Source organism: Dermacentor albipictus, chromosome 6 (assembly GCF_038994185.2).
Source record: "Dermacentor albipictus isolate Rhodes 1998 colony chromosome 6, USDA_Dalb.pri_finalv2, whole genome shotgun sequence".
Taxonomy (NCBI): Eukaryota; Metazoa; Arthropoda; class Arachnida; order Ixodida; family Ixodidae; genus Dermacentor; species Dermacentor albipictus.
The window spans coordinates 98236532-98260277 of record NC_091826.1 but is presented as its reverse complement, the minus strand read 5'-3'; the positions used below and the strand labels follow the sequence as shown (position 1 = coordinate 98260277).

General features: G+C 48.1%; 1 protein-coding gene across 1 annotated transcript in view; it reads left to right on the top strand.

The window, feature by feature from the left end:
• LOC139047078 (calcium-activated chloride channel regulator 1-like) overlaps positions 1-23746 on the top strand; it is a 189937-nt gene that overhangs the window by 104031 nt on the left and 62160 nt on the right. Inside the window, exon 9 of the mRNA XM_070521028.1 lies at positions 16173-16457. Coding sequence (XP_070377129.1) covers positions 16173-16457 — 285 coding nt within the window. The remainder of the gene's footprint in view (positions 1-16172; positions 16458-23746) is intronic.

Sequence of the window (23746 nt, the reverse complement as noted above, 5' to 3'; positions counted from 1 at the left end):
ATAACCAAGAGTCATTACGGGTTACGCACTGGGTTCCAAGGGAAGTGAAGCGCAGCAGGGGGCGGCAGAAAGTTAGGTGGGTGGATGAGATTAAGAAGTTTGGAGGCACAACATGGCCACAATTAGTACATGACCGGGGTAGTTGGAGAAGTGAAACTGAAAAGGTAAAGCCTTGGAGGGCCCGGAGTACTGGGAAAGAAGTTTCAATGACAGGCTGAAAAGGCGGCAAGGGGTCCATTGAAGGACTAAGGACACTGGCTTTATGTCTACGGCTTTGTGCTGGCTACCGTAACGGGCCTTTTGAGTCAGCTGCCAGGCAGCGCGGTGGTCACGGACGAGGTTACGACCCGTTTGAGAACGAGCATTAGCGTCGCGAGCATATTCTGTGACAGCTTGCGGAGATGATGGCGGTAGTGTCTGAAAGGGCAACGTGAAGACGCCGCTAAACAAGAGATAAAAGAGGGAAAAGCCAGCGTTATTGTGGCGGAACGATCTGTACGCGAATGTCACATACAGGAAACCTTGTCGCAATCGCGGTGGTCTGCCCAAACGCAGATGGATAGCATCGTGATCAGGTTGCGGTTAGGGCGTTCTGTAAGTCCGTTAGTAAGCGGGTGGTAGGCGGTGGTTAGCTTGTGAGGTGTGGAACAATAGCGAATATTGCTGTCGACAACGTGTGAAAGAAAAGAGCGACCACAATTTTAGAGCAGCTGCCATGGAGCGCCGTGGTTTAGGATTATGTCGGGAAGAAGGAGGTCAGCAACGTTCGTGGCGCAACTGGTCGGCAGTGCCCGTGTGATGGCGTGCCGTGTCATGCAGTCAGTAGCTATGGCGATCTACTTGTTCCCCAAAAGGAAGTTGGAAATGGCATATCGAGATCAAGGCCCATGCGGTAAGACGGACTGCTTGGAATGTCGATATGATGAAGTGGGCGGGCAGGGTGTAAGGACGAACGCATGCGACGTTGGCAGAACTCGCCACCAGAAGCGTACCGGAACACTAAACGGTAAAGGCCTGGGGAAAGGAGTCAACGCCCCACACGGTCGTATGTACGGGATAATCCGACGTGGCCAGCTGTTGGGACATCGTGGAGCTGGTGGAGACGAGTAGAACGGGGGGACGTAGGCACTACGAGCAAAGCTCGGGAACGTCGGAATTGGTATTGCGATGGCAGAGCATATTGTTTCGGATCACGAACAGGGGCAGGGACGCGTCGGAGCGATTAGAGCGTAGAGGATCGATGATAAACGGCAAGTTTGCATCACTGAGACATCGCGTATATCACTCAAGTCGGAGATGGCGATGACGCAGGTGCGAAATCTAGTGCGGTGATATAGGTAGTGTCCAATGCTGACGTGATGGCCAAACAAGGGCTGTCAAAATTTTGAGGCTGCCCAAACTAGCGAAATGCATTCGCGTTCAGTGATGAAGAACCTGCACTCCTAAGGGGTGTGGAGTTGAGAGAGGTAGGCGATTACGCGGTCTAAGCCTTGTTTGTGGTATGCAAGGATAGCGACGATGCCGTGTCTGCTGGCGCCCGTTCGTACATGTGTACATGGTGGGGGTCAAAATGCGCCAAGATGGGAGGAGTAGGAATCAATAAAGTGAGCTTTTCGAATACAGTGGCATGTTGAGGACACCATTAAATGAAGTTTTCTTCTCCAGAAGCTGTGTTAGCTGACGGGCATTGTCGGTGAAGTTCTTTGCAAAACGTCAGAAGTAAGAAAACAAGCGTACAATGCTCCGGACGTCTTTGGCTGAACGCGGCACAAGGAACTCTTTCATGACACGAATTTTCTCTGGATGAGTTTGGACGCCGAAAGAAATCGCAAGATTGCCTAGGACAGTAACTTCACGATGGCCGAAACTGCATTCGAAGAGGTCAACTGAAGGCCAGAACGTCGGAAAACACCAATCTCTGCCCATAGGCTTGTCAGGTGGCTCGAAAATTTTGATGGAAAAATGATCACATCATCTTGAAAACAGACGCATGCCGACGCTTTGTAGCTACAAAGCCGCAAGTCCATTCTTTCAAACGCAGAAAAGGCTTTTTACATAAGCTAAAGGGCATAACGTTAAATTGAAAATACCTGCGGATTTATCGAATGCGGTCTTTTCGCGGTACAGGTCACCGACAGAGGAGAGATCGGTGGATGATAAGTAGGTATACCCGTGATTAAAGTGGAGGGCGTCACCAGTCTGCGGCAGCGGGTAAACGTCCTTACGTGTGACATTGTTCAAGTGCCGGTAGTCGACCGGTGATGCCCAGAAACTACATGAACGTTCAGTGACGGCTTTGGAAAGCAAAAAGGTGAGGCGTGCAGACAGGACACAAGAGTAGAGAAGTAGACAAGACGAACGCCGACTATCAACTGAAGGGAGCACTGAGGCGAAAAAAGAAGGAAGACACAAAACTCACCTGCGCAAGCTCAGGAATGATATCACCACGTGTCACTCGGGTACATGTGCCGGTCTACGTGAGATATAACTGTTAAGGCACTTAATACCTTCCTCACCTAAAGTAATCGAGGGCTGACTCACGCATGCACTTCCATCATTATAGATATGCCATGCCTCTACCGTAAGACGCGTATCTTCATTCTTATACCTGTACAATATCGCCCATTTATCTAACTCTGGAGTGCAGTTGCAATCTTGGCAATGTAGGGAAATATTAGACGGCGATCAACCGGTTAACGACCTTTTATGTTCCATTAGCCTCTGATTGATACACCATCCCGTTTGCCTTACGCAGAACTAGCCACATCTAAGGGGAATTTTATAAACCACACCCATATGACAGTCAGTAAAAGTGTTGTTCTTATTGTGCTTCACTGGACAAATATCTGTTCTTTTCTTGTTGCCTTTTACCTGCTCCTTTTTCCTCTGTACGGCAGCGCATATCTTACCTAGCTCATTGGGAGCAGTTAAAGCAACATTAAAATCATAGCTACTTGCAACTTTTTTAAGCCTGTGCGACACTGAATAAATGTACGGAATAGCCACTACTCTTTTTTTGCTATTTCTGCTATCTGTCATCAAGTCCGCCCCCCTCGAAACCGACTTCTTTAGGCGCTCAGCCATAGTGGCCACTGCTACAGTAGGATAACCTGCTTCCAGTAGGCGCCGGACCTGCACATTAAAACTGGCGCTCATTTTGTGCATGCAGGATCTGGTGAGAGAAGACTAAAGGAGAATCCAATCTTTTTTGCATAATGCATCCTTACGAACTAGCTCAGCTTTCTGTCGTTCTAAATGTTGGTTTTGGTGAGCATCTTGTCGACCTCGCGCTGAAACACTTTGCGCTGAGCATGGGACACGCTATAGGGACGTCGTCGGAAGCGAGTGGCGTCTCCAGTATGAATCCGATGAGTTACGACGGAGGTTTGACGCAACGGGTGGTTATCAAAATGAAATATGTCGCGATAAGCCATCGACAGCTGTTAGATAATGGTAGTGTGTGCTGCGACCACGCCAGGCACTATTACGTTGTCAGAACTGATATCGGTTGAACTGGACTAGGAGATGACGTTAGCGGAAGGGGATGAATCGTCGCCAGAGAATGCATAAACGGCATGTTCATGGACAGAAGAGACGCTCGCCAGAGCCATACTTACATGTATAATTTGCTTGCACAAGCTAAGCTTCAAGATAGCTAGTGACACTGAGTAATTAGCGATGGTAACAAGGGTGTAGGAAACGGTAATATTTCCGGCAAATGGAAGTTTGGATATTGGAGTCAACAAGTAATCCCTCTCGGAAATGGAAGTTATGGAAGTCAAGTTGACGCACATCAGCATGTGATGCCAGTCGAACGTGATCGACAGAGTACAAACGCAGTTGACGTGTGGGCGGAGCGTCAGAGTGAAGTGGCAGATCAAGCTGGAGCACACCGCTTCCAAAATCAAACAGGGCGGGATGGACTGATAGAAAGTCTATGCCGGAGATGGGCTCATGAGAACGCTGCATGAGCACAGCATGTAGTACTGTCGCGGGGCAGTCGGCGACCCTGATACGTACTTGAGCACATCCCTAGGACAGGGAGCGTTCCGCCATCGGCAACATGGATCGTTGACAATGTTGGCAGTGCGAGTCCTTTCTTCAAGCGATGACGAAACTCTGAGCACTTACAGATATCTGTGCGCCCGTGCCAACGAGAGCAACAATGCGTACACCTTTGCGTCTATTAGGTTACATCTAGACGGCAGCCCGGTTAGAGGATTTTGCGGGAATATCGTTCATTCAGCGTGCTCTCCTGGTGCTGCATCGTATAGTTTTCCGCAGGCGGAAGTCCAATCGGAGCCTACTTGGGGCAGAATTGAGGCGAGTCAAATGACTGACAATGAGAGAGCAGCGAACGGGACTGGTGTCCACGTGGGGATGGTGAGCCTGGATATGACATGGTCGGAGCGTCATTGATGGTGGTATCTGATTGAGTGAAATGAGGTTCGGAACGGTAAGGATTGCTCTCAGGGAGATGGTTATGGGCAAACAGTCCATGGCGTGAAGAAGCCACTGTACACGGATAATCCAAGCCAGCATTGGACAGCTCCTGATGAACAATGGCTTCGACAAGTGGTATCATCGGGGATGTAGACAGCGGTGCGGGAGCACCTGGAAGCGGCAGACATGGCCTAAACTTCGCGTCGGATAATCATTGTGACATGCTCGGTGGTGAGTGGTGCCAGTGAGGCAGGTAAGTATTCGTACGACGACGTTGGTGTCGTGGGAGGCAATCGCATATACTCCTGAATGGTGCGTCGTCTTTGGGCGTTCTCGAAACGCTTGTATTACCGTATTATGGAGTCGAGCGTGTTGCAGCCCTTCCAAATGAGCAGATTGAATGCTTCAGTTGCTATCCCTTTTAAAACATGTCCCATTTTGTCCGACTTCATCATGTCATCATTTGCCAGTCATCTTCCGCCTTGCGGCAAAGGGCCAGCACGTCTACGGACACCGTATTTATTTGGGTATTAACCCCAGCACCTTCTTCGTCGCGGCCGCACGACCAACGGCGTTTCCAAAGAGATCATGCTTCTTTTGCTTGCAGGAATCCGAACTTCTGATTTCAGCTTTGCGATTCACGAACCAGATATTTGCGATTCCTCGTAAGTAATCTATAACATTCCCCCAGCATGACCGTATCGTCCCATCGGTTGTCCTTGCACGCTTGTATAGGGCCAGCGAGTCGTAAATATCGGCGTTATCGTTTCCGGAAAACTTGCGCGGATCGCAGTGATCGCAGTGCGTTGACGTTGCCGGCGCTCAGGAAGAGGCCGCCTCTTCTGCCATTGTGGAAAAATCCTAGTTACGGCCGCTGCGGAGCTCCGTCGTAACGATTTTTTACCGCGCACATCCACCAATAATGTGACGTAGCTAAATATAAGGAAAAATTATATTTGCAGTATATTTACACAGAAGTCACAGCCAAGATGGCAGAAGAAGCACGAAACACGAACGAGCTCTCCATAGTCGTCTTCATCGTCTTGCAGAGCACTTTCATCGGGATGCAGGAATGAGGTGTAACATTATTTATGGCACCTCCTTGGTGGCAATCATAGTCTGCCGATAGGAGAACTCAAGATGTGCTCAATTTGTTTTCACGAAATGGTGTGATTGTGCTTGGCGGGCGAAACACGCCAGAAGTTCAGGCTTTGTGTCCTATGTACCGCGCGCCTTTTGAGCACGGCTCGCTCAACATTCGGGCAACATTAGGTCTGAGGTGTATTCACCGGTGTTGGGCGTTTGGCTGTAGTCCTGTCCTATGGCTCTTCTGCCTCATTTGTTTGTGAAAGTTACTACTAACGTGCTTACCTATCATGTAACCAGAACCGTAAAAACTGCTGCGACTCACCAAGCTTACACCAGTCTTACATCCCGCAGGCATCCATCAAATTAGCAACATTTACGCACCATGTAACATAAGTACTAGACATCTACACGAGTATGCCGACTTTAGCTATGCCAACTTTTATCTGCAAACATCCTGCGTAAACCTCAGCGACTAGACTGTTTTAATATATCCAGCTATGTGGAAATAAACTTCAACGTAGCTTGACACAAAAGTTAAGCATACCGTTATTTTTTTTTTGTTCTCTTCTTCTGCTATCTGCTTATATATATGAAACATGAAGTGTCATGCCAAGCCTTGTGCTTGGCTATGGTCCCCACTTCTCTTTCAATTTTTCTTAATACTGATGACGTATTTTCAATACTGGTTTATACTACAGTTTTCTTCAGACGTATTCTTGGAATACGCAAGGTGTGCGTACGATGCACGTGTTATGCGGCGTAAGTACGATGTCAGTGCGTGATCAGGAGAGAATTGGCCTAGGCTAGCAGCCTGACGAAACGCAGAATCAAAAGTCCTAGCAGTTAACCTCACCGGACGAAAATGCTAAATATCACACCTTTTTGTTGACCGCTGTATGTAATCCAAATCGTAGTACATCGGTTTCTCGAGCTATATCGTCCGACTTGTCTTTCTTTGCACGGCGACGTACAAGAGACGCCTCTGTTTGGTAGGAAGACAGGTAGAGGAAATAATGAGATTATTGATAATAAACTCTTGCTGACCGGTGGAGCACCACGTAAGCTTTCGCGTGCTGCTGCAATTGCAAGAGTTCTCTGAATTTTTGAAGGCGGTGCAGTTTCTTTCAGGCATCACACAGAAAAGATTTGCCTAATGTGGAGGCTTCGCTATCAGTAGCAGCAGCAGTGGTTGCTTAGGTCAGCACTTGATTCTCTTAGGTAAAAAGGAAATGTCATGTTAAACTTTACCTTTCGCGAGTGGCCACCCGGGCCCATAGGTGATGGGTTTGAGCACGCGCAGATAACTTTTGTGCGTTCCTTCAATGCCGCATCTATGCAGCTTTTCAATCGATAATCGTTGTTAGTGTTAGTGTTGATTCTTGAATGTATTTAACAGAGTGGGCTTGCAATAGCAATTATCGCTACTAAATTACTCGAGACGAAGCTTTGAAAAAAAAAAGTACGTTGGGAAACAGACAAGTTGGACACAATTTGAAAGTGTCGGCTTATTGGGCGCGACGTTAGTTTCCAAACCGTCATCACCGCTCTCAAAGCTGACGCATTTGAGCAGACAAGTACGTTTTGTAATAGTTTTATTGAGAAAACATACCTACTGCAAGCTTTGTACACACATACCAAACACTTGCGAGTGCTGTCTATGCTCAGAAATGTTACTTCTAAAACGTTAGGCAAGCGTTGTTGGACATTCAAGGTCACCCGTTCATGCGTAGCTCATCTCGTGGGATACCAGATTCAGTTTGTGCCTGTGCTAAGTTTGTGTGTATTCATCTCATGTGCTTTATTTTGACGTGACCCGCCGTGGTTGCTCAGTGGCTATGGTGTTAGGCTGCTGAGCACGAGGTCGCGGGATCGAATCCCGGCCACGGCGGCCGCATTTCGATGGGGGCGAAATGCGAAAATACCCGTGTACTTAGATTTAGGTGCACGTTAAAGAACCCCAGGTGTCGAAATTTCCGGAGTCCCCCACTACGGCGTGCCTCATAATCAGAAAGTGGTTTAGGCACGTAAAACCCCATATATTATTATGATTATTATTTTCACGTCAAAATTCATCTTTGATTCACGGAGTAGCTGAAGATGTTGAGCTTAGTTCGTCATTGGCTGCATATTATCATTTCAGCCATCTGCGTTGATAAACGGTGAAAATATTTGTGGAAAGGGCAGCGCGGAAACTGCTTATTGACGTAATTAGTAGATAATCGTGTTCAAAGAGGGGGGAAATCTAAATGTTCCCATATGCGTATTTTCCTAAATTCGCGTAGCATTATATGCATGACAGCCATCTTGGTACGGCATATGTTATGTACAGCAATTATGTGGGCACAGTTTATGCAATTGATTTTTGCAACAAATATTTATATTCTTCTTTCTGGTATTCTTCGTGAGCTTGGCCGTAAAAGCAGTTTTCATGTACGTGATAAGGACTTTTGGAGTGGCATGTCATAACAGGATGTCCTCGACAAAAAATTCTACCTTTGCAGAGCGCTTTAGTTTCGGCGTAATGGATAACGTAGTCCGTAGCCACGATGAACCACGTATTCTCAGTTGTTGATGCCGGAAATGACCTCAAGAAGTCTATTCCGGTCTGCTAAAATGGTTGAAACGTGGCTGGATTGGCTGCAGAAATCCCGCTGCTCTGGTTTGCGGTGTCTTCTGTAATAGGCAGTCTCGGCATGACCTTCGGTAGTGGGCAATGTCAGTGGTCAGACGTGGCCAGTATTACTTTGTTTGTATCCTCGATAGCATGCGAAAAAATCCAAGATGCCCAGCGGTCGCATCATCATGAGAACCATGCAGAATCTCCGCACACAATTCTGAGGGCAAAAGAATGTAGTTGCCCGCACTGGTGAGAATTCTTTATGGGGACAACAGTTTGCAACAAAAACGAATACAAATCTTACGTAAGGACCCTACGGACAACGTTGCTGTTGCGTTCCAAGTAGTAGTGGAGGCTTTTTAGCTCAGAGTCTGCTTGCTGGCGCCCACCGAATTATTTCTCACTTATTGTTCCCAGAGATGCGTCGTCATCATCGTTGTCTTGCGACAGCGCGTCAACGGGAGCGCGTGAAAAGCAGTGGCCGTCATGTTGCTTCCGTGTGCAGTTGCAGACAACAGTAGTGTCGAATTCCAGAAGTTAGTGACGCTGTTGTGCGAAGCGTCTTGAGGGTCTAGAAGAACTTGTTGTTGGGCGAGTTGGTAGATATTAGCGAGCATTGTTTAACTGCGCGGACAAACAGACCACAATGACAGCATGGGGCATGGACAGGCGCACACTTGCAACTAATGTTTATTCCACAACGACCACATATAAGTACACCCCCGACATACACCACTGCGCGTGTGCGCTGGCGTGAGCATGAATTGTCAATTAGAAATAAAAGGAATGGGCACCTGCCTGTCCATTGCTTGGCGTGCACGTGGAAGCCGATCACGACGGAAGTAAAGATTTTGTGCCGCAGCCGAGAGAGCCGAGCCAGAGAGATACTCGAGGCGTACCATATTAGCAAGAAGGGACAAGAATGTGTCAGTGACACCTCAGTTTATTTACACAACAATGAGATGAGGTTTACTGACGAGCGTAGGTAGGTCGCGTTTTCCTTATACAAGGTTTTACGTTTCCTTCATCTTGCCTTTCTTTCTTTCATGCACGCGCAGTCGTGCATGTCAGGAGTTTACTTATATGTGGTCGTTGTGGCATAAACATTAGTTGCAAGTCTGCACTCGTCCATGTTCCATGCTGTCTTTGTGGTCCGTTTGTCCGCGCAATTAAACTATCTTGAGGGTCCTCTAAATTTTTCACGCAACACAAGGCATCGTGCTCCCTTACGATTAATTAAAGGGCCTATCATAAAACTAAAGGCCCAATTTCGTGGTAGCCCAAATAATGGCAAGGCATTCTTTTCCTGTCGTTGAAAAAGTGGCTTCCGCTTTCGAGAGTGACCGGCTAGTGCAAGCAGTGACCAAATCAACTCCGTCTTACTTTTAGACTGGAAGGGCACTGATACTTGCTGCTTTATGGCTTCTCATACGCGCGTCAAATGCCGGTAAGAGTATTGACGGAGTAACCAAGCGCTAAGGGCGTCGTTTTGGATGTCCGTGTTGATGTCTTCAAGGTGGGCGAGCACTGGTGGTGACGCCAAGCGTCGATGAAGCTGTGCTAATGCTTTCCAGCGTTTTCCACTTGAAAACTACATCGTATTTTTTTAGGAATGTCAGAGACTGGGCAATGCGTGAAAAGTCTTTGACGTGGCGCCTCTAATAGGCAACAAGAAATGTGCGCACTCCCTTCTTGTCGGCAGGTTGTGGAGAATCAGCCATGGATGATGTCTTCTATGGATCAGGATGGATTGCAGATTTGTTGGTGACGCGGCCGAGGATCACAAAATCAATGAATGCGAACCAACACTTTTCCAGGTTCAGCGAGAGTCGTGATTATTAGATGGCATGTAATCATCATCATCACCATCACCATCATCATCATCGTCGTCATCACCATCATCATCATCGTCGTCATCACCATCATCATCATCAGCCTGTTTACGCCCACTGCAGGGCAAAGGCCTCTCCCATACTTCTCCGGCCACCCCTGTCATGTACTGCAAACTTCTCAATCTCACGCACCTACCTAACTTTCTGCCACCTCTTGCTACGCGTCCCTTCCCTTGGAATCCAGTCCGTAACCCTTAAAGGGAAGCTGAAGCACTTTTCAGAAAAAATGAGTTCTCTGCGGCATTCTACAGTTTAGAGCCCATTGAACACGAATATATCCTTTAAAAGGGCGTAAACAACCGCAAGCGGCTGTTTTTTGCAAGAAAACGCGAACAAGCGCCTCAGGGCATCGCGCAAACGCCGCTGTTGCCCGTGATTGGTCGGAACTGCTGTGACGTCATTCCCGGGGATCGCCGGTCAGCGCCGCCGCTTATGAGCGAGCACGCTGTTCTGTTCTAGCTTCACAGCTGAGTTGTAAGCATTAGGGAACATTCTCGCTGGCTTGGACAGCTTGTATCTTCGCCGTACATGTTCGAACCGACATCTGATACAGAATACGATGGCGGCAACGGCGGCAACGACGATCTTGAGTGTGCCAACAGTGAGAGCAATGTTTGCACTTTCTCGTGCGATGGAAATCTCACCTGGCACTTACGTTTTTTTCATGTACCTGCACGTTACATTGACGGGAGAAAAAAAAACGTGCTAAAGTGTCACTGGGAACTTGCTGCTGGAAAAATGCTGAAGCACTAACTTCTCGGTAGATTGCAAACACGGGTGCGATTCCGCGATGTCAGGCACCTTGCTTCTGCTTGTCTCAAGTCCCGCGTTTTTTTGCATGTTGATACACGATCGCGAACATAAGTGCCGTGTTTAGCAACTTCAAACTCTTCAAGATTATCTGCCTGTGTTACACTGGATGCTTCAAACTCTTCGATTAGTGATGGTAGTGGAACAGGTTCATCAGGGGCTCGGCTCTCAAGGAGCTCTGCTAGAACCTGCAAGAGTGCAAGGCATGGATGTCATGAATTTCAGCATATCATGCATATCAGAAAACATGACAACAGTGGGATTACCTACAGTAATTGAAATACTTCTTTAGTAATTTATGTGATGGATTAGTTGTCTAGTGATTTAGCAATGTGAATTATTTGGTGTCTATAATTTCATGGCTAATGTAATTTATTAATTACGGTAAATATGCACCAGTAAGCTGTGTACGGCGCCAGAACGTCGGTAGTGTGATGAGGTGTCGTGGAGAAACATGGGGGGAGGGCATGAAACGTTGGCAATGGTATGGTACCTTTAAGAAAAGTTGGCGTCCCTTCATACTTTGAACGTTTGCAAGCAATAACAACTGTTTGAAGCAATAGCATTTCTTTTCTGAAAGTGGTAATTGCTAATGTAATTCAAATCAATGAGCCTAAGAGGAAAGTAACGAGTAATGTAGTATAATTATTTCAAATAATAATTTTCCATGCGCGATACATAGCTTGTTCTCTAGGTACCATGGCAAGAAAAAATTTTTTGTCCAGCGCCGATGCCTGTATTGGGCTAGAGCACGTCGAACGTTGACAAGTTCAATACCTCACAACGTTACTTCATTATTTAAGCCTGTTCGCCTTACCACGGGCGCGACTGTGCCGACGCTCGTTGTTGCGGAATTTCCCTACTGGTAGCAAGCTGTGAGTGCGAAATCTACGGAACGAAGTTTCTACACGCCGAGTTCAACTACCCTAACGCGAGCATGAAAATATTACCGTATTGCCTCATGTCGTGCGATTTAACACGAATGCTGAACGGTTTAACCTGCAGGCACCGCGTGGTAGGAAGAATAACAAATATCACTGAAAGCGCAAGCGTACCTCCGGCAGGTATTTCACCATATCAAAACAGCGCGGAACAAACAGCCGTAGCACAGTGTTCCGTGACAAAGCTGAGTGGCAATACAGGACGAAAACGGCAAGAACTTTGCACGCATGCGCATATTCCCAGCTGTGACTCCACCTCGCTTCGTCATAGGCCGCTGTAAGGCCATTTGTTCGATACTCAGGTGATCATCTGTTAAAACATTGCCCGTGTGCACATTAAAACCATTACCTCATGCTTTCTCCTCTTTGCGAAGGCCGCTCTTGGAGCTGGCGAGATGTTACTCTTGAGGGAGGTTATGGACGGAACAACGCCGGGCTTCAGTAGCGCTGATATAATTAGAATACCGATTGCGCGCATCGTTGTCATGCTCCGATGATAATTACTGTCGTGGAAATGGTCCGAGCACAGCATAGTTGATTTCGTCGGCACCAAATTATCTCTCCTCACCGCACGGACCCACTGCGCTACAAGGTTCTTGTTCTTCGGGATCATGTGAAACATCACATCGTCTTGCCCGCCTGTGTTCGCACAGCCACATCCTGCGCAAAACGAAGGCATGTTGGGTGCCCTTGGCTGTAGGCACTCACGCAGCACAGAACGGAACTCACGCAGCACAGGCGGGCGAGTGATACAATTTTAGAGACGCGACGTGGACCACGTCGGAGCGATGCTGAGCCACGGTTGGTTCAAGAGGGGCGATTTCGTACGTGACGTCAGTTACTTGACGCAAGACATCGTAAGGGCCGGAGTAGCGTGAAAGTAATTTCGCCGAGAGGCCAACGCGTCGCGACGGCGACCAAAGGAGAACCAGGGCGCCCGGTGTGTAATGGACGTCACGATGGCGGGCATCATATAAGCGTCGCTGATTGTCCTGCAACTCCACAAGTCGATGTCGAGCAATATGGTGTGCTTCTTGTGCTTTGAGGATAGCTTCATGGGCGTACTCAGATGTGCAATTCAGACTAGCAGGCAGAACGATGTAGAAAGGTAACTTAGGGTCGCGGCGAAACAAGAGGACGAATGGAGAGACGCCTGCGGTATCATGGCGAGACGAATTATACGCGAAAGTTACAAACGGCAGCGCAACGTCCCAGTCGCGATGGTCATCGCAGATATATATGGACAGCCCGTCTGTAAGGTTGCGGTTAAGGCGCTCGGTTAGACCGTTCGTTTGTGCATGGTAAGCAGTAGCAAGTTTGTGTTTAGTCCCGCACGAGTGTAGAATGTCATTGACAACTTTAGAAAGAAAGTAGTGGCCTCGGTCAGGAGCTCTCGATGGGCGCCGTGGTGAAACATGGCGTTTTCTAGGAGGAAGTCGGCGATATCGGTTGCACAGCTTGTCGGAAGAGCCTGTGTGATTGCATATTGGGTGGCGTAGTCTGTTAATTGCTACAGAAATTCGCTTGTTTCCCGAAGCAGACGAAGGAAAAGGGCCTAAAAGACCACCACCTACACGGGAGAATGGTTCTGATGGTACGTCAAGTGGTTGAATGCGACGAAACATTATGTCACCTCCACCACTGACTAAATGGATGTTTATCCTATCGCCTCCTGCCACTCTTCCCATTTTCATGACTTGCAAGGCCCTTCTGACCTCATCGATAATAGCAGGAGTTTCTGTATCCAGTTCATTACTGTTGCGAATGGAATTATCCTGAGTCATCTGGCTACTTTAAAGGTCAATATAGAATCCTTCAGCTTCTTTTACGATGCATTCGAGATTGTTGATGATATTACCCTGCTCATGTCTCAGAGCATACATCTTGGTTTGTCCTATGCCAAGTTTTCTTTTCACTGATTTCAGGTTAGGTAAATTTTTTACGGCTTCTTTAGTCTTTCTCACGTTATAATTTCAAATACCACTTCTTTTCGCTTCCTTGATCAGTTTTGACAGTTCCGCGAATTCTGTATTACCTCCAGAGCTCCACACTTTCATTCTTTCTTCTTTCTTTATTAATTCTTTTGTTACTTTAGAGAGTTTGCTTACTGGTTGCCTTGGTGCCTTGCATCCCACTTGCATTTCTGCCTATGTAGCCAGCTTAGTTACAGTTGCATTCATTATACCTATCTCATCTTCATCTCTCTGTTTCAATGCTACATATTTGTTTGCAAGTACCAGCATCAAGTTGTTTGGTTTTAATTTTACTGCCTCTACTTTGAAATATTTTTTTGGAGCAATTTTATTTTTCTCTCTTCAAATTGAGGTGAATCATAGCCCTCACTAATCTATGATCACTGCACCTTTACCTTACCAATAACTTCCACATCCTGCACTATGCTGGGATTAGCAGAAAATATAAAATCAGTTTCGTTTCTTGCTTCACCATTGGGGCCTTTCCAGGTTCACTCTCTGTTGTTGCGCTTCTTGGAAAATTTTTTTCATTATTCGAAGCTTAAGACTTTCTGCGAATTCTATCATCATCTCTCCTCCAGTGTTCCTACAATCAACGCCGTTGTCGCCAATTGCTTGTTCACCAGCCTGCATTTCTCCCACTTTTGCATTGAAGTCGCCCATTACTACAGACTACTGAGACGTTTTTTATCGCTTATTCAGCGTCTTCGTAAAACTGATCTACTTTATCATTATCGTGACAGGACATTGGGGAATAGGCTTGCACTACCTTCAATGCATACATCTTAAGTTTGATTACGACAACTGCTACCCTTTAAATAATGCGGTAGAATTCGTCAATGTTGCCGGCTATGTCGTTATGAATTATTAATCCTACCCCGTATTACTTCTTATCTGGGAGTCCCGTATAGCAGAGGACATGGCCTTTAGTCCGTAATATATAGGTCTCACCAGTTCTTCTCATATCGCTAAGGCCAATCATATCCCAAACAATATCTGATAGCTCCTCACAGAGTCCTGCTAAGCTAGCCTCAACGACAGATTTCGGCTGTTAAAGTTGTTAAAGGTATTTCGGTGTTAAAAGTTCATTTTCCATTGGTGGCCTGTCTGGATCCAGAGATTCTTAGCACTGTCTGCTGCGTTCCAGGCCTGAACACCGCCTTGGTCAGGCGCTCCGCAGCTGCAGCGGACTTGGAGCCACGGGATAATTGTAGGAGTCATGAGGGAGGGGGTTTGCCGTATACGGCACAAGTGAGTCCAATTCCTCTTCTGGTCAGGGAAGGTCTTTGCTGAAGCTTAGAGGGTCTTGGTAATTTGCCTGTACATCGATTATTATAGCCCCACTTGCTCTCTGCATCTTTTGCCGGCGTCCGGCGTCACTCCAAACCTACACATAGAGTGAACCGGAGGAGGTCAAATTCAGGCACACCTCTGTCATATAAAAAAAAAGGAAAAGAAAAGGTAGAGGACTCGGATTTCCGACTACTGCAACCGAGCATTCGACATAGATTAGTCAGATAATCAAACAGGCGGTGAGGCTACCCCATCGCCGAAAAGAACAGCCGCAAGGGCCCTACATGCCTAAGAGATGCGTGGATTTATCCGCTTTCTGGAGGTTTTAGGCGGACCTAGGTCGCAGGATATAGTGTCAATTATCAGTAGTCCTAACATCTTTATTACGAAATCTTACGCACACATGCGGCCTTGAACGCGTGTGAAGCTTGTACGAAAAAAAGAATAGGAAAACGTTTTCAGCGCTCACCAAGAAGCCCCGAGGCGCGTATCGCCCGCGCGTTGTCTTCCGCATCATATCCTTGTCTTCCTTCGCGTAGTCCGCTCGCCGATATTTACTTACGTCAAAATATTGAATTCGGCTTCGATACATCAAATTTGTCTGCGCCAATTAGGTAAGGCATAGGTAGACAAAGAACCTCTATGCGTAGTGTATGAATATAGCACGTCATAAAGACGCTCAATCCTGTCAACATTCCCGTAACACTTCGACCACGCCATGGGCGAAGCTTAAGGTAATCCGTGACCATTAGAATTACTCGGCGGCAATACGTTATTTCCCGCGACAACCGCACACTCGCTCTAGGAGATATATACAAACAAACAATAGCAAGTCTTAAACCATAGGCAAATATTGATTATGCGAAGAAAGGAAAAACGTTTGCGACAAAGGTAATGCAGGGTATTAACATTGCACGGGAAGTGCTGCATATGTTGTTGATCAAATTTCGTATTACTTTATGGCTATTGCGCAAGTGTAAACCCAAAATCGCGTAACCTAACATATATATGTTTGGTTACCGCAAACGCACATGTATCTAGAGATTTTTTAAGAATGCTAAAACTTATGTTATTATACCATCCGTAGAACATTGTATCTATTTATTATGCGCAGGTTTTGAATACTTCCCCTGAGAGTCCTGAAGGCGCAATTATTGTTCTTTTAACGGACGGCATGGAGAATGAGCAGCCCTACATTGACGACGTCTGGCCTCAACTGTTAGCGGCAAAGATCGAAGTTGTGGCAATGGCGATGGGTGACAAAGCTGAACAGAAGCTTGAGAATCTTGCTGCGCAAACGAAAGGGCAAAGTTACTTTCTTCCTGACCACCTTCAAAAGCTGCCGAGAATCTACATCGAAGCCAGCAACCCGGTGCATGAATTCACATATCATCGGTTGGTGAGTATCCTGTTATTTACGAATAGAATGTACAACGAAAACAATATAGTCTCGTAACGCTCAAAAGTTCACCCGCCGTGGTTGCTCAGTGGCTATGGTGTTGGGCTGCTGAGCACGAGGTCGCGGGATCGAATCCCAGCCACGGCGGCTGCATTTCTGTGGGGGCAAAAATGCGAAAACACCCGTGTACTTAGATTTAGGTGCACGTTAAAGAACCCCAGGTGGTCGAAATTACCAGAGTCCTCCACTACCGCGTGCCTTATAATCAGAAAGTGGTTTTGGCACGCAAAATCCCGTATTTTTTTTAACGCTTAAAAGCCTTCTTGCAATGTTTTCTTCGAAGGGAAAGTTATATCTGTTCACAGAAGTTCTCAATCTCATTATAATAGTTCGATAAATTTAGATCAGAGTTCTGTTCGTGCACAGATAGAATTAAATGAGGCACAAAGCCACAACTTCTAAAGTAAAAAGGGGGCCTGGACATGTTTTACATGAGGACTGGGGCAATAATTGTTGTTTTCTGTACATCAGGGTGCTGCGTAGATATTGATAAATCCGCTTATACTCTCTGTCTTGAGTGCTTATATTAAGCGCACTATACTTGCAAAAGCAATTTTGGCAAACAAGATATACGCAATAAGATGAACATGTGCTGTGAAATGTTTATGTTAGTTAACGGTTTGGAAATAATTCTGAAATGTTTGTTTTCATTAAAGCCTTAAGCTAAGCGCGTACTTTTCAGGGTATCCTAAGGTGACTATATTGTCACGTAGAAGTGACGGTAAAGAAGCAGCCAAACTGGGAAAGATGAAGGAAGCGTTTTATTGGGTGAACTTGTGCCCTCAAAAACAAGGTACACTCTAAGGACGGTGACAGCAGCGAATACAGTAGGCGATTATGGAAAATATATTCAGCGAGTCAAGCGCGTCGGCTTTTATACATCAGTCGCCGAATGTTCCAAAGTAATCGCTGGTATCCGCGTGCCTTCCACAATACATTATTCGCGTCGCGCACACATGCAATAAGATTACACAAGGTTCGGTCACAGACAGCTAATGGAATCATTGATAACAATCCAGAAACTCCCGATGCATACAGGCGCGTCCTGCGCTGTGCGATAACATTTGTTAGGTGGTGAAACGTGTCACCCGATAAAGACAAACAAGCGCACGTGTCAATAGTGTCACGTAGTAGTGACCGGTGACACAGGCGGGAAGTTGGCATTTTTACGGGGACAAGCTGGGGCCCGACAAGTTTTGCGAAGGCGCTATATTAAATATATTGTGACGCAGCAGTAATCACGGCATTTATTCCGCGTCAAAAGATTAGGCGAACCGACCACGCCCACAGCACGGAGCACACACGAGAACCAGCCCCACAAGCGATGATGAAGAACCCCACATGAACCCCATATGATGATGATCGTGTACAGATGACAGAATATAGCTTATAAATTCCCACACTAATGTCCCCTCGCGCGAGAGCGGCCAGCCTGGCCGCAATTCAAAGGGGCGGTGAACGTCTCGTGAAAGGCTTCATACGGGAAACGTGGACAATCTCAGCGGCGCGGCAGCGGCGGTCACTTGGAACAATAACTGGTTCCACGTGATAGTTCACTGGAGAAGTCTGCTCCAAGACTCTGTAGGGGCCGATGAAGCGAAGCTGAAACTTGTCACACAAGCCAGGAGTACGAACTGGTGTCCGGAGTAGCACTTCCTCGCCAGGGCGTAAGCACACGACGCGATGAGAGGCGTCGTAATGCTGCTTGCGGTCCTGTTGCCGTGCTTCGGTGTTGATGCGGGCGAGCTGGCGACAACGCAGAATGCGGGACACATATTCTTCGCAGGAGGAAGGACATTGATGGACAGTTGGCGCGAAGAAAGAGACGTCAAGACAGGTAGAGGGCGAACGACCATAGACAAGGCAGTATGGCGAGTAACCGGTCGTGCGTTGAACGGCGGTATTATATGCAAAGGTAACGAATGGTAAAATTGCGTCCCAGTTTCTGTGATCCGGGTCAATGTACACGGCTAACATGTCAGACAGCGTGCGATGAAAGCGCTCTGTGAGGCCGTTGGTTTGCGGATGGTAACTGGAGGTAGTCTTGTGGGTGGTTCCGGAGGCTCTGAGTACATCGTCTAGTAGTTGCGAGAGGAATGCTTTTCCACGGTCGCTCAGGAGGACGCGAGGAGCACCGTGACGCAGTATTAAGGATTGAAGTATGAATGCAGCAACTTCAGAGGCCGACGCAGAACTCACACAAGTTGTTTCGGCCTAGCGTGTCAAGTGATCAACGGCTGTCACAATCCATCGTTTACCAGTGAGAGTCACAGGAAGAGGGCCATATAGGTCAACTCCAACGACCTCAAATGGTTGCGACGGACAAGGAACCGGTTGCACTTGTCCGCGTGGAGCTGATGTAGGGAGCTTTCGACGCTGACATAGAGCGCAAGAAGCGACATACCTCGCTACACTGGCGGACAATCCAGGCCAGTAGAAGCGCCCTTTGATGCGGTCATAGGTTTTCTGGAAACCAAGGTGACCAGCAGTCATGGCGTCGTGAGAAGCCTGCAGGACATGAGCACGTAGAGAGCGTGGCAGGACAGGAACCCAGCGTTGACCGTCAGGGTGATAGACATGACGGTATAGGACGCGGTTTTCAATCTTAAATTGCGTCAGCTGCCGACGAAGATGGGCGTTAGGCGGGCGCGAAGCTCCTTGAAGGTGGTCTATGATGCGCCGACAGTAAGAGTCGGCAAGTTGATGAAATTGGAAGGATTTGTTGTCGTGTGGAGGCATCTCGTCGACAGTGGCCAACAAGAAAGCATCTGAGGAGGGATCGAGCGAAAGCTTGTCACGGATGGTAGTTGTAGCTCCATTGCATGGTGTCGTAGGAAGCGGACAGCGAGAAAGCGCGTCTGCATCTTGGTGTTTTTTCCCGCACTTGTAGTTAATGGTAAAGTCATATTCTTGCAAACGAAGAATCCGCCGACCAAGTCGTCCAGACAAGTTCTTCAGCGTCGAAAGCCAGCATAATGCATGATGGTCTGTAACGATCGTAAAGTGGCGGCCGTGAAGATGAGGTCGAAACTTCTGGACAGACCAAATGATAGCTAGACATTCCTGCTCCGTGATGGTGTAATTCTTTTCGGCGTTTGCCAGAACGCGACTTGCGTATGCGACGACCCTCTCACCTAAAGTGTCGCCTCGCTGTCGGAGAATGCCACCAATTCCGTGACCACTAGCATCCGTATGCAGGAGGGTAGGAGCAGCTTCATCAAAATGGCGTAGTACCGGTTCAGATGTGAGAGCGCGCTTCAGATGGGTGAACGCAGATTCACATTCGGAAGACCACACAAATGGAACATTAGAACCCAGTAATTTGTGCAGAGGTGACGCTATTGAGGCGAAGCCCCGTATGAATCGCCGAAAATAGGAAGCGAGGCCTAAGAAACTACGCAAATCTTTGGTCTTTTCAGGCCGAGGGAAGTTCTGAGCTGCGGAAACCTTGTCAGGATCAGGACGAATGCCATCTTTGCTCACAATGTGACCTAGAACTTTGATTGTCTTGCTGGCAAAATGGCATTTCTTGGTGTTTAGCTGAAGTCCAGCGTTGGCAAGGCACGTGAGAACTTCATCCAGACGTTGCAGGTGCTGAGAGAAGGTGGACGAGAAAACAACAATATCGTCCAGATAGCACAGGCAAGTCATCCACTTTAGGCCACGAAGAACGGTGTCAATCATGCGCTCGAACGTTGCGGGCGCATTGCAGAGGCCGAATGGCATGATATTAAACTCGTACAGCCCATCTGGTGTTGAAAACGCTGTTTTCTCCTTATCGTCCTCATGCATAGGTATCTGCCAGTAGCCGGAACGCAGATCGATGCTGGAGAAGTACTCGGCACCCTGCAGGGAATCCAAGGCATCGTCTATTCGCGGCATAGGGTATACATCCTTGCGCGTGATCTTGTTAAGTGCTCGGTAGGCTACACAAAATCGAACAGAACCGTCTTTTTTCCGAACCAAAACAACGGGGGAAGACCAAGGGCTAGCAGAGGGGCGTATTATGTTTCGTTGGAGCATGTCGGTGACGTTCTCGTCAATGACTTTCCTCTCGGCTAGCGATACGCGATATGGTCTACGGCGCACGATGGATGTACCATCTGTCTATATCCGATGCGTCGTAATCGAAGTCTTTCCCAACGAAGTTGAATGCGCGTCAAAGGAAGCTTCATGTTTTAGGAGCAAAGCAAGCAATTGTTGTGACTGCGAAGGCGTCAGGTCGGAACTGATGGCAGCTGCAAGAGCTGAAGGAGATGCGGCCCATCCGGTACAAGGACCTTCAGAAGAAGCTGGTTGAAAGGAAACAACAGATATAGACTCCGATTCAGTGGCGCAAGCCAATGTAGTGCCTTTAGGGATGAGAATCTTTTCGGATGTCGGGTTTGTAGCGTAGAGAAGTACAGAGCCATGATCAAACCTAACCAGCCCTGATGCAAAGGCTATCCCTCTTGCAAGACAGCGTGTAGATGGCAATACGAGCACGTCGCCGCAGTCAATCACATCAGATGTGATAGTAACGATGCTTTGATGGCGAGGAGGTAACGCGGTATCTTCTGCAGCAAGGAAGTGAAGGGGTGCGGCATCTGCATGAAGTGAATAGGTCGTGTCGGTCATGTGGAGAACGCGTTGTCCACAGCAGATGGAGGCGGAGGCCGTAGAAAGAAAATCCCATCCCAATATGAGCTGCTGGGCACACGAACTTAGCACTGCAAATTGTACGTGATGTAGAAGTCCATCGATGGAAATACGAGCTGTGCACCAGGCGATAGGTCGAATGGAGGCCCCTTGAGCAGCGAGTAGCGTAGGTCCGTCATAGGGGGTCATAACTTTCCGAAGTCGCGAACACAAATCACGGTGAATGACTGAAACACTAGCACCAGTGTCTATTAAAGCTTCTACTTGTACACCTTATACTACAACCAATATCACATTGTACGGACGCGATGGAGGAATTTCTGTCCTGTCGTTCGATGCAGCTTTTCCTCCAAAAGCTGCATAATTCAGTTTTCCGGACGACGCTCGGCGAATTGAGAAGCAGGTCTCAGTGGGGACGTAGAGCGGCGAAGGGGTGACGGCGAGCGGCGTCTCGCAGGACGGTAAGCCGTCTCGGATGCTACAGTAGGCGATGGAGAGCGTCCGCGCGGTGGACCATAAGGACGGCGTTGGTCATGGAAGTTCCCTAGACGATGGAAAGTAGCTCCGGGCGAAAAGTCATCCCGTTGGTGTACATCATATCCGCGACGCTCGTCTTGCTGGCGCTTGCGGCAAAAACGCGCTATGTGGCCACGATAGCCGCAGTAGTAGCAGATGGGACGAGGAGGACGCCACTGCGGATAGCTGGTTTGGGTAGGTGCGCTGGTAGTCATGGAAGCGATGTGAGCCGGTGTTGGTTTTGGAGGCTCGGTGGGACGATGACCGGAGTAGCTGCGGCTACTTGTGTGTACGTTGATGGGGCCCTAGGGGTTAGAGGGTCCGTGTACGCTGCACCAGCCATGGATGCCAATTCCTCCTTGATGACGTCTCGCAGATTGGTATCGGAGGCAGGAGAAGGCATAGGTCCCGCGGCTAAGCCAAGATACTGGAGCTCTTCTCGAATTATTGCGCGTATCATCGCTCTTAACGCAGGGTCGTCGGTGGTAGTGTTTGTAGTGGTGTCTGGCTGCAACCGTACTGATTCGAGTTCGTCAAGGCGCTGGCAAGTAGCGACGATATCAGTGACGGTAGCGGGGTTCTGGATGGCTAAAGCATTGAAAGCAACAGCTCCGATGCTTGGATGACGATTGCTTGGATGACGTCGTCATCTTCGCTGGCTATTTCGAGGAACACCTTTGGCGGCTTGCAACAGTACTAGAGGCAATCAAATCATCAGGCCTCACTCTGAAGCCGGAAAATTGCCGCTACACTTACAATAAGCTTCTGTTCTTCGGCCACGTCATCAGCGAATCTTCAGTCCGCCCTGACGCGCACAAGACAGCTGCCACCGCAATGTTCCAGCCGCCCATGGACAAGAAGGTAGTGCGTAGATTCCTTGGCATATGTGCCTACTATAAACGCTTTGTCAAGGACTTTTCATGCATCACTGAACCGATAACACACATAACCAAACGTTATGTTGCGTTCAAGTGGGAAACGCCGCAGTCCGACGCATTTCAAGAACTCAAACGACGCATGCAGACATCTCCAGTAGTTGCGCACTTCGACGAGGACGCCGATACCGAAACCCACACTGACGCCAGTAACTTAAGCCTCCATGCCGTCCTAGTCCAGAGGAAAGACGGACTTGAACGGGTGCTTACGCTAGCAGGTCGCTGTCAAAAACGGGAGGCAATTATTCTGCGACGAAAAAACGATGCCTTCCCACCACTTAAACTACAGCAAAATTTCGCCCTTACCTATGTGGCCGGCCATTCAAACTCGTTAACGACCATCACTTCTTTTGTTGACTAGCAAATTTGTAGGGCCCTTCAAGACAGCTGGCGCAGGAGAGCCTCAAACTGCAAGAATATCAGATCCCTGTCACATAAATGTCCGTAGGTAAACACTCCGATGCCGATCTCCTATCACGCACCTCCATTGACCTGCCGCCACCGGATTGCGAGCATGACGACGCCTTTCTTGGAATAATAATCGCGGTAGATTTCGCTGAGCAGCATCGAGCAGACAGAGAACTAAAAAGCCTCGTAGAGTATTAGGAGGGACACACCGATGCTATCCCTAGGGCATTTAAGCGAGGACTGTCCTCTTTCTCACTACAAAACAACCTACTCGTAAAGAACAACTGCTCGCCAGTCAGCCCCAACTACCTTCTTGTTCTTCCCTCAGAGCTGCGTCCAGAAGTATTGCACGCCCTACATAGCGATCTGACAGCTGGGCACCTTGGATTCTTCCGAGGGCTATCGAGGATACAAGAAATGTTCTACTGGCTACGCCTGACCTCCGACGCCGCTCGTTACGTGAAGACATGCTGAGCTTGTCGAGGACGCAAGGCACTACTGACAAGGCCAGCGCTATTACTAAGGCCGATCGAGCCTCCCAATACCGGCCATTTCAGCAGATAGGGATGGTGTGGGCCCCTTCCGACGTCAAGAACTGGAAATAAATGGATCGTCGGGGCGACCGAATACCTAATCCGCTTCGCGGAAACAAAAGCTCTGCCCAAAGGTTGCGAAGCTGAAGTGGCAAAATTCTTCGTCGAGAACGTACTGCTGAGAAATGGCGCCCAAGAG